Source organism: Bison bison, unplaced genomic scaffold (assembly GCF_000754665.1).
Source record: "Bison bison bison isolate TAMUID 2011002044 unplaced genomic scaffold, Bison_UMD1.0 scf7180017864304, whole genome shotgun sequence".
NCBI classification, from domain to species: Eukaryota; Metazoa; Chordata; class Mammalia; order Artiodactyla; family Bovidae; genus Bison; species Bison bison.
The window spans coordinates 1,089,953-1,102,143 of NW_011494876.1; the positions used below are offsets into that span (position 1 = coordinate 1,089,953).

The window sequence follows — 12,191 nt, forward strand, 5'->3', positions numbered from 1 at the left end:
CCCCCCGCCCCCGCCCAAGTTTCCTTTTGATTTCCCTGTTTAAAAAAGTTTTTGTCTTGATATCAGTGTTGGCTCTCAGGAAGTCATAAAAAATAGTTCAGACTTCTTGTCCTTCACCCTGCCTCTTCCAGTGGTAGCATTCTTATGTAGCTATATAGTACAGTTGCAAAACCAGGAAATTACAGGTATACTCTATAGATTTTGTTCCCTGTGTGTTAATCTCTGCCTGTTCTCACTCCAGGTAACTGCTGAACTGTTTTCTGTCATTGTAGATAGGCCTGCTGTGAAGCTTTATATATAAATGGAATCAGATAATATGTTGTCTTTTGTGTCTGGCTTCTTTTGCTCAGCATAATGTATTTGAGATTCATCAATATTCGTGGTTTGTATCTTTTAATTGTTGTGTAGCATCCTGTTGTTTGAATATAATACAGTTCCCTTATCCATTCAGTGTTGATAATCATTTGGATTGTTTCCAATTTGGGGCTAGTATATAATGAATGAAGTTGCTGTGATGATTCATCTATAAGTTTTGTGTTTATATGTGTGTACTTGTTTTCACTTCTCTTGCATAAATAACAGTGGAATTGGGTCATTTGGTTAGTGAAGATTAGTTTATAAAATACTGTCAAGTTGTTTTCCCATTTTAGACGCCCACTAGCAGTATATTGCCTGGAAAATCCCATGGACAGAGGAGCCTGGTAGGCTATAGTCCATGGGGTCACAAAGAGTCAGACACGACTGAGCGACTTCACTTTCACTTTCACTTAGCAGTATATAGGAGTTCACAGTCTTGCTAAAACCTAATATTGATTTTTCCATTGTGGCAGGTATGTAGTAGGATCTCACTATGACTTTAATTTGCCTTTCTCTAATAATTAGCGATATTGAATATCTTTTCATATGCTTAATGCACAATTGTATATATTTTATAAACTATATATTCAGACCATTGTGGGGAGGTGGGAAATGTGTGTGTGTGTGTGTGTGTCTTCTTAATAAATATTTGATGAATAATTGAATGACCTGAGATAGAGCTATGTATTTTTCTTTTGGCCACTTGAAATCTTAGGTGTACTACAACTCAAATAAAGTAGTTCAAATTGAGTTTCATTAGTCTATTCTAAAATGATCAGCTATAGTAGGAAATCTGATTTAGAATATGATACTAAAATAAAGATCAGTAATTCCTCTCCTAGGAATCATAGCATCTTCTTAACCATCAAACTTTCATGCTCATAACTTGCTCTTTTTGACTATGGGAAAATTATCTTCTGAAGACGTGAATTCTGTGGTTCACACGGATACTGCATTGTTTCTCTAATGCTAAAAATGCTCTTACCTAATTTTTATCTTGTCTAAAAACGGAAGGACAATCTTAGCCTTGTTATTTTTAGCTGTCACTGAAGCAGTTTTCTCCATTAAGAATAAGTGTTAGCTATGTTGATCTATAACCCATCTGCTGATCATGTAGACTATAATTTGTGTTTATAATTTTTTTAAAAAGTTTGGTTACCTTCTTCTTTCTGTGATACATTTTGTAATAATATATTTTTTAAGCTTTTGTTTAGGTCTGTTAACTGTAGAGAATTAAAAAGAAATAAACACATAGACCAGCCCAGATAACTATTGCTTAAGCAACACCAATTAAAAAAAAAAAAATGTGTTCAGTGATTATAAATCAACACAGAATAGTAAGATCTATATATCTCTTTCCGTCTGTATAATGAAGAGTGACGCATCCTCTTTTATTTCCCAAACTCAAGTCCTTCTTCCTAAAGGAGACTGTTGTTAAAACTTTTTGGTGGTTCCTTCCATTAATACATGTGTCTCCTTTTCTTTATTCTTCTCACATAAAAGGTCAGATGGTAGTTACCATTCCACATATTTTCCTGCAGTTCCAACACATGAAGATCTAGCTTTTGTAGAGTAGTTATTATGCAGATGATAGTTTTACTTAGTTGATTCCTGATGGTTGTTTCCAGGGTTTTTTTGTGATTATTTTTATTTATTCACTGCTACAAAAATGTTTCAGTGAACAATACTGGAGATTTGGGCAGACTTTTGCAAGTATAGCCATAGAGTAAATTTATTCCAGTTGAATCCCTAGTCAAAGAGCATTTTATAATTTGTCAGCTATTGATAGATTGTCCTCTGTAAGATTTCAGCCATCCACTTTCCATCTAATAATGTTTGCAAGTGTCTACAATACATATTTTAAATGTAATAGCTTCTTTTGAATTCTTTGTTGTTTGATTCTCCTAGTATTATGTGAATTGGGATCCCCAAATTAATACTGTTTCAGTGCTGTTTTATCTTTATTACATTCCTGCTTGCTTTTTCCCCTGCATAGGAAAACCAAAACTTAAGTCTTCCTGATGACAGAGGGTAGCAGACTAGAATGGCTTCTTGTGGCTTTCCTATACATGGCTCTCAGGCTGCTCAGTCTCTAGGAAACCTGATGTTTGATGCCTTCTGTTTTATATATTTCCTGTAGGAGGAAAGCTGAACAAAGACCTGCGACATTTTCTCAATCAGAGGTTCCAGAAAGGGTCGCCTGATCATGAGCTCCAGCAGACCATAAGAGATAACCTTTACCGCCATGCTGTGCCTTGTAAGTAGCCAGTTTGGGACATCTTACTGCTGGTGGGTGTGTGAAAAGTTGAGAGAAGACAAACAATAGCTGGTTCTGGAGTACTTGGCAGTTTGCTCATTTAGTGACTCCCTAAGTGCAGGGAGTCCAAATTGACAGTGTGGGACTAGCAATCCAGTGGTTAAGACTCTGCGCTTCCAATGTAGGGGGTGTGAGTTCTATCCCTAGTTAGGACACTAAGACCCCACATACTGCAAGGGGAGGCCCCAAAATGGCAAAACAATTTAAAAACAAGCAAAACAATTGACAGAGTACCTAACCAGGTGAATTACTTAGTTTTTCAAGTTCTGGCTTGAATATGCCAGGCAAATTATTTATCCTTTGTAAGGGCATGTTTTCACAGTAGTGAAAAAGACATCTCACTCTTACTAACTTCACAGAACTGTTAGAAAGTCAGAGGAGTGACATTTGTCATGTGTTTGTATCGTATGGGCACGGTGTAAGCCTCATAAATGTTAACCATTTTTGTTATGAGTGGAAAGGACCAGGCCAGAGGCCTTCAAACTGACCTCTGAGGATTTCAGTAGGTCTCTGGTGGCCCTCAGCAAAGGGAATGCCTCAGTGAACTCTCTCTTCCCACCTTAATGAAATTCATAAATCATGATTTCATGTATGATTTCCTTTGAAGAAAGCCTCTGTGATTCCACAGATTAAAAATCCCAAAGTTCCAAACCTATTCAGTTCAGTTCAGTTCAGTTCAGTCTCTCAGTCGTGTCCGACTCTTTGCGATACCATGAATTGCAGCACGCCAGGCCTCCCTGTCCATCGCCAACTCCTGGAGTTCACTCAAACTCACGTCCATTGAGTCGATGATGCCATCCAGCCATCTCATCCTCTGTCGTCCCCTTCTCCCCCTGCCCCAAGTCCCTCCCAGCATCAGACTCTTTTCCAGTGAGTCAACTCTTCACATGAGGTGGCCAAAGTACTGGAGTTTCAGCTTTAGCATCATTCCTTCCAAAGAACACCCAGGACTGATCTCCTTTAGAATGGACTGGTTGGATCTCCTTGCAGTCCAAGGGACCTATTAGATAAGACCAAATCTGAGAAAGCAAGATAATAGAACATAGGGACTATGACATTGGGAATTTTGTGGTTAAGGGAAAGAAGGAAGGGAGGAGGGAATCAGCCTACCAGATCATGAGGTTTAACCATGCTCTATCAGTCTACATTCTCATCCAGCTCATTATGAGATGAGAATCCTGGGAAGATGTGTGATTATTTACCTTCATTCAAAATAGGAAGAGAAAAAGAAGAAAATAAGAAGAAAGAATGATTTTTATTTTATTACTTGGGAGTTTTCTTTTTTCCTGTTATCCAGTCCTTCAAAATTTTATAATTAAAAAAATTTTTTTTAATCACCTAAAAAAAGGAGGACAAATTTGAAGTTCAAGGTACTCTGCCTATTGTTCTAATTCATTTGCTATGGATGGTTTTTTTTTAAAAGAAGTAATATTTTTCCAGTGATGTGCTTGAGTGCTAGTGTTTCCTCATGCTACTGAAAATGATGAACAGAATAGATTTCAGGCACGCCGTGGTTCTGCAGGGACTTAGACTGGAAACGTAGCTGGGGACCTTTGGCGATCAGATTTTAGGACAGACCCTGCCTTCCATTTCACCTATTCATAAAGCCAAGAGTAAGAGACTGAGTTGACTGCAAGTGACTTGGGCCAGTACCCCAAAGTTGCCTCTTTCTGCTGAGTGGAAGAGCCACATTTATTTATTTTCAGAGCTGCATTTGACAGAGAAAATATGATCATGCATTAATGTGAATCTCTGGCCCCCAGTTCTTTTAATTTTGTATTATTAGTATTGAAAGCCATAATCCTAATAGTATCCTAACTGTTCCTTACACTTGGATTAATAATAATAATGATGATAATACCTATGGTTACTCACATGAATGGGCAGGGATTGCCTTTCTATTTTTATAGAAATAAAGAAAGAAATCAAGACAGGAAGGTAAGCCAATTAAAGTAAGGCCAAATGTGACTAGGGTTTCAAGCCATTGTCCTACCTCTGATATACTGTCCCATTTTACACTTAGAATAGCAGCCCTTTGAGGTTGAGGTTTCCAGTACCCATTTTCCAGATGAGGAAACACAGAGCAATCAAGTAACTGTTACATGGCAGATCCAGGGCTTTGGGACTTGTAAGCCATCCAGGGCTATTTCTGTAGCTCGACCGTTGCTGCCTCCGAAGTTCTAGTAAGCAGGTTGGATGCAATTTTGCATAATTCAGTAATTGCAGAATCATGATTGTTCTCTGTGTAATTTTTCCCCTACTCAGATTCCAATTTAAGAAATGGGGAATGAAGCAAATGAGCACACCATTTCTTGACGCATCTGTGGTGTTACTATGGTTACATTTTGGCAAGATTTTCCATTTATTTTTTCCAGTGATTTATTGGACCTGACTGTGAGCTAAATGGCTTGATTTTAAGCTTATCACTCTGTAGGAATTGGGGCAAAAATGACCTCAGCCTTTTAAAAAACAGTGGAAAATAATATTTTGTCTTTGCTTATATAGAGCCATTGGTATTGATGTTTCATGTCTATGAAACCAATAAATCAGAAATTGAGAATGTGGAGAGAGATTTTTTTTTCACTAAAGAGAAAACAGGTAACATTTCATTTTATATTTCCTGCATAAAACAGGAAGGAAACTTGGAAGAGGTCTGTTTCTGAATCTGGCGCCGTGTGTGTGCCTTGGAACAGGGGTCCCGTGGGATTTGGTTATGGGCTTAGATGACTGGGGCCACACGTGTGTTTATTTTGGTTCTTTGGCCCATGTGACTGATAGAGCAGAGCTCAGTACCAAGCTGTCGTGCTCATGGGTGAGGAAGCCCTGGACCGAGTCACGGATCTTCCCAGTGATGTTGTTGACTGTGCCACAGGGAAATGAACTCCTGCAATCTATATTTTCCAGAACTTCCTGCTGCCGGTATTTCAGTACCTTTGGTCTTTTGAGAAGGGATGATCTCATGAGCAGGTGCTTGGGAGCTGGGGTAGACTTCCCTTTCTGTACATTTTAGGAGGCTCACATGTCACAAGAAATGAACAGATAAGGCTGTTTGTTCTAAAGTTTGTTTTAGTGTCACCATAGTGTAGTAGAACCTTCTGGGCACCATGATGGGTTTTGCCATTCAGAATTCCATTTTATCCTAGTTTTTTGGCAAAGACAGTGGAAGTTTTGCATCCATATTTTCGGGTAAAAAAATGAAGTAACAAATGTAGTTTCCTCAAAATCATACCAGTTCTAATGCCGCATTACTCACTTCTCATCCAGAATTTACCTAGTTAAATTGTTCATTTAGTGCTATTTTTGCTATAGTCATTATTATTTTCTACTCCTCTTTTGTTTTGATTCAAAAACATTTTATTCCATAGTATGAAAAGGGTCATCATAGATAAAATTTAATTATATTATCATTGAAAATTATTTGTTTCAGTTCATTTGCTCAGTTGTGTTTGACTCTTTGTGACCCCACAGACTGCAGCACACCAGGCTTTCCTGTCCATCACCAACTTCTAGAGCTTTCTTAAACTCATGTCCATGGAGTCGATGATGCCATCCAACCATCTCATCCTCTGTCATCCCCCTTCTCCTCCTGCCTTCAATCTTTCCTAGCATCACAGTCTTTTCTAATGAGTCAGTTTTTGACATCAGGTGGCTAAAGTATTGGAGCTTCAGCTTCAGCAACAGTCCTTCCAGTGAGTATTCATGAGGAGTTCATGATCTGATCCACAGTCAGCTCCCAGTCTTGTTTTTACTGACTGTATAGAGCTTCTCTGTCTTTGGCTGCAAAGAATATAATCAGTCTGATTTTGGTATTGACCATTTGGTGATGTCCATGTGTAGAGTTGTCTCTTGTATTGTTGGAAGAGGGTATTTGCTATGACCAGTGTGTTCTCTTGGCAAAACTCTATTTGCCGTTGCCCTGCTTCATTCTGTCCTCCAAGACCAAACTTCCCTGTTACACTAGGTATTTCTTGACTTCCTACTTTTGCATTCCAGTCCCCTATGAGGAAAGGACATCTTTTTTGGGTGTTAGTTCTAGAAGGTCTTATAGGTCATCATAGAACCGTTCAACTTCAGCTTTGTCAGCGTTAGTGGTTGGGGCGTAGACTTGAATTGCTGTTATACTGAATGGCTTGCCTTGGAAATGAACAGAGATCATTCTGTCATTTTTCAGATTGCTCCCAAGCACTGCATTTCAGACTCTTGTTGAGTATAAGGGCTACTCCATTTGTTCTAAGGGATTCTTGCCCACAATAGTAGATAGAATGGTCATCTGAATTAAATTCACCCATTCCGATCCATTTTAGTTCGCTGATTCCTAAAATGTCGATGTTCACTCTTAAAATGTCCTGTTTGACCACTTTCAATTTACCTTGATTCATGGACCTAACATTCCAGGTTTCTATGCAATATTGTTCTTTACAGTATTGGACTTTATTTCCATCACTAATCACATCCACAACTGGGCATTGTTTTCGCTTTGGTTCTGTTTCTTCATTCTTTCTGGAGTATTTTTCCACTCTTCTCCAGTAGCATATTGGGCACCTACCGACCTGGGGAGTTCATCTTTCAGTATCATATATTTTTGCCTTTTCATACTGAAAATTACTACCACCTCCCCCCCCACCCCAAATTACTGTGGAAAAAGAGAGAACTAGATGCAGAATGAGTCAGAAGCCTTGGTGTAAAATATGAGGGCTGTTCTATAACTGGTCAGCTTGGTCAGATAGCCTCTCTGAGTCTCTCTCTCTCTTTTTTTTTTTTTCTTAAATCTCTAGTAAAATGGAACTAGAAATATCTATCTCCAACATTGTCTCACCAAACACTGACAGCAGCCCCAAGAGATGGATCCATTGGAGGAGACAGAGGCTCAGAGAGATTGCTTCGAATCACACAGTTAGCAAGAGCATGGACAGGGTTTAACCAATTCTCTAACTCCTGTACTGGGTATAATTGACAGTAATGTAATTAGAGAAACCTGTTTGCAGTTCAAGAAGCAACCATTAGAACTGGACATGGAACAATGAACTGGTTCAAAATTAGGAAAGAGTATGTATGTCAAGGCTGTGTATTGTTACCCTGCTTATTTAACTTATATGCAGAGTACATCATGTGAAATGCTGGGCTGAATGAAGCACAACCTGGAATCCAGATTGCAGGGAGAAATATAAATAATCCCCAATATGCAGATGATACCACCCTTATGGCTGGAAAGCGAAGAGGAACTAACTGAAGATCCTTTGATAAGGGTGAAAGAGGAGAGTGAAAAAGCTGGCTTAAAACTCAACAATCAAAAAAATAAGATCATGGTATCCAGTCCCATCACTTCATGGCAAATAGATGGGGAAACAATGACACTGTTATTTTCTTAGGCTACAAAAGCACTGCAGATAGTGACTGCAGCCTTGAAATTAAAAAACACTTGCTCCTTGTAAGAAAAGCTATGGCAAGCCAGAACAGCATATTAAAAAGCAGAGGCATTAATTTACCAACAAATGTTTGTCTAGTCAGCGCCATGGTTTTTTTAATAGTCATGTATGGATGTGAGAGTTGGACTATAAAGAAAGCTGAGCCCTGAAGCATTGATGCTTTTGAACTGTGGTGTTGGAGAAGACTGTTGAGAATCTGTTGGACTGCAAGGAGTTCAAACCAGTCAACCCTAAAGGAAATCAATCCTGAATATTCATTGTAAGGACTGATCTGAAGCTGCAACTCCAATACTTTGGCCACCTGATGCGAAAAGCTGACTCATTAGAAAAGACCCTGATGTTGGGAAAGATTGAGGCCGGAGGAGAAGAGAATGACAGAGGACCTGATGGTTGGATGGAATCTCTGATTCAATGGACATGAGTTTGAGTAAGCTCCTGGAGGTGGCGGTGAACAGGAAAGCCTGGCATGCTGCAGTCTATGGGGTCGCAAAGAGTCAGACACAACTAAGAGACTAAACAACAATGATGTGGTTAGAGCAGTATACCATGGACCACTGAGATTGAAAGAAGAAAGAAAGAAAAACCTCACTGTTGAATTATAAATGTTTAAAATCATAGAGTTTTATGTCTTGGGGGTGGGAAGCTAGATAAGTCATTGTATCTAAGAAATAAGCGTCTTCTCTCTGATTTTCATGTATTTCACTGATGTGTAGTATTGAATTTTAATAACTGCTTAATGATTATTCAGCTTTTAAAAAATCACTGTAGGAATCTCTTGAGATATATCAGTGGTCTACTCATGGAAAACCACCTTAAGATAAATGGATCTTTTAAAAAAGAATTTTTAAAATTTTCAGCTGTCTTGGGTCTTCCTTGCTGCATAAGCTTGTCTCTAGTTGCAGTGAATGGGGGCTATTCTGTAGTTGCAATGAGCAGGCTTCATTGGTTTTATCTCAGTAATTGTGGTTCCCGGGCTCTAGGGCACAGGCTCAATGGTTGTGGTACACAGGCTTAGTTGCTCCTCAGCATGTGGGATCTTCCTGAACCAGGAATCCAATCCACAGGCAGATTCTTTACCACTGAGCTCCAGGGGGATCCCCAATAAGTGGATTTCAAATGCATGTAAACATCATCAGTGTTGCTGACTTCTGTCATTCCTCAGAATCATCTGGATAATATTTCTGTCTCCTGCCCCTCAAATCCTGCTTACATTCCCAATCCCCTTCCCCTAAATTCTTTAGTTATACAAACTTTGTCCATTTCTCAAATATGCCTGATATCTTCTTATAACTGGGTATAAATTATTGTCTCTTTTCTCTCCATCTTTCCATCTAACCAGTTCATAAGCTTCTTGTAAGCTTTAGTCTAGATGCTGCTACCTCCAGGAAGGCCTCCGTAGATTGTGCCCACCGCCTTCCTCACTGCTCCCCCAGCCCCGCCACCCCATTTGACCACGTACCCTGCCTGCTGTATATCTATCTGTTCTTTTAGAATCCTACTCTTCTGAGGCCAGCAACTGGATCTACCTCAGTGATCAGCCCACACCTGGCTGGCTGAGTTTCTGGAACATGGGATAAATATCTATTGATTGAAAGAACTGATGAAGAGATGGATAGAGACCCACTTTGTTTTTCTTGTTTTATTATTTTTTTTCTTCATTACTTAACATTTTGGGGAATCAGCAGAGCTACTCTTGCCATAAAACTCTCAGAATAAAGGGCAGCTCAGCGGCTTGAGCTCCGAGTTGGCTGATGAAGACTCCACTGATTACATGACTGAGAATCTAAACCCAGAAAGTCCAGGCTCCTGGTGAGCTTGGAGCTGGAGTGCCCATTCACAGCCCCTCCTAATTACAGTCTAGATATCACTGCACTTCCTGCAATGATAGCCATTCTGCTTTATGACTTCTTGTCTTAGCTGATGTGACAACATCTGAGATTCTTGTTTTGGAACGGCTGCTTTGCCCGTGAAGATAAATGCGTTACCTGACAGGGCTTGTCATTTACTCTACTGCTGCTGTCAAAACGAGATACAACTCATCTAGGAGTCTCAGGGCTCTGGAATGCCGAAGTCCACCCCTCCTGTTCCTTCTCCCTTCTCTGGGCTCAATAGAGATTGAACACCTCTTTCTTTTCAAGCAGAGGTCATTTGAAAGAGGAAAGGATAAGTCAGTTTTTTCTGTAGCTTAACATGTTGATCAAGGCTCTCCCTGATACTGAGATCATTGCAACCTGTAAGAGGCATTGATCATTGACTTAAAGGAGTTTACAAAGGAATTAAACATCTTTGATCTCTAAGATTATTTAAATCTAATGTGGTAAACATAGGTGATCCTGCTTTTTATTTGTAGTGGTGGTAGATTTTAATGGGCATGTTAGCATCTGCTAACCAACAGTTGATGTGTTTATTATTTTGAATGTGACTGTGATGTCAGGACCATAAGTTACCTTTGGTGTTATTCAAATGTGTTAGTTTCTCTTAAGCATAGCTGTTTCCAGTACTTCTTGCCTGGAACTAACTCATTTTTCATTTACAGCTGATGATACTAACTAGACCACTTTATCAGCAAGAGGCCAGGATAAAGAACTGGGTATAGGAACTTTGCTTCTTTCTTAGACTGTACATCTCTGTGTTTAGGTTGTGTTTGACACAAGTAGAAGGCTTCAGATTTTCATTCATGATGTAGACAGTTCTGTAAGCAACCCCAGGACTAATTAGATGAAAGTCACTAGAAATGTTCTCACTGTGACTATTTCCCTTTTCCTCTTACCAGTTAGTGATGGCTGATATTGAAGGATCACTTTAGTCTTTACCAAGCCCAGCCTTGTTGAAAAACTCTGACTAGTAACAGTTATAACAGCTCTCCAAGTGCTCTCTTTTGTGCTCATACTGTGTCCCACAAGCCTTGCCATAATGCTGATACATAGGCTGTCTCTCACTCTGGGCTCAAAAAAAAAAAACAGTCTACTGAGAACCTGAACTCAAGCTCACTGCACTGGTAGACCCTCCCCCTTTTCTATTCAGTTGCAAATGTTTGTTGCCCACAATCAGATCAGTGTATGTCCTCATCCCTTCTCCATCACTTCCCCACTTTTTCTCTCCTCTTCCATTCTACCCATCAGTCCTGTATTTTACCATGTGCTCCTAGCTGGTCTGAGGTCTGGAGACTCCCATTACCCACTGGCCCATCCCTTACTGCCTATGCCTGTCCTTTCTTTCTTTCTCCATCAGATCTTACTTGTTCTACATTGGTTTCCCATGGGGCTGTCCAATAAGAAGCCAAGAATTATAATAAAGAAGTGAATGGTTCATATGATGGTACAGAGTTCTCTCTTACATAATACTTATATCTTAACACATATAAGTTTAAACTGATGCTTCTGTAAACATTCTATAAAATGGGATATTCTGGCAACAAGGGATGTTCATAGGTAGGAATGAATTCTTAGGGTTTTGATTTGTTTTTGTACTTTTTCTAGGTTTAACACAGTATGGTATACACAGAAGATATTTTAAACATAGGCTTGTCTATGTCAAGGGGATTTCCCCCACTGCTGGCTGTTTCACTTCTCAGACGTATGAATTTTCCCATTTCATCAAGTACAAGCTGAGAAGGTAAAGCAATAGTAGGCAAGGAGTTTTGTGCCAAATTAAAAGCTGGCTTAAAGCTCAACATTCAGAAAACTAAGATCATGGCATCTGGTCCCATCACTTTGTGGCAAATAGATGGGGAAACAGTGGAAACAGTGGCTGACTTTATTTTTTGGGCTCCAAAATCACTGCAGATGGTGATTGCAGCCATGAAATTAAAATACGCTTCCTCCTTGTAGGAAAAGTTATGACCAACCTAGATAGCTTATTAAAAAGCAGAGACATTACTTTGCCAACAAAGGTCCGTCTAGTCAAGGGTATGGTTTTTCCAGTGGTCATGTATGGATGTGAGGGTTGGACTATAAAGAAAGCTGAGCACTGAAGAATTGCTGCTTTTGAACTGTAGTGTTGGAGAAGACTCTTGAGAGTCCCTTGGACTGCAAGAAGTTCCAACCAGTCCATCCTAAAGGAGATCAGTCTTGGGTGTTCATTGGAAGGAC

General features: G+C 39.5%; 1 protein-coding gene across 10 annotated transcripts in view; it reads left to right on the forward strand.

The window, feature by feature from the left end:
* The window catches only part of MAGI1 (membrane associated guanylate kinase, WW and PDZ domain containing 1), a 647,256-nt gene that overhangs the window by 377,608 nt on the left and 257,457 nt on the right, over nucleotides 1-12,191 (forward strand). For all 10 annotated transcript variants that reach the window (XM_010851514.1, XM_010851515.1, XM_010851520.1 and 7 more), the window contains exon 2: nucleotides 2,498-2,614. In XM_010851514.1, coding sequence (XP_010849816.1) covers nucleotides 2,498-2,614 — 117 coding nt within the window. The remainder of the gene's footprint in view (nucleotides 1-2,497; nucleotides 2,615-12,191) is intronic.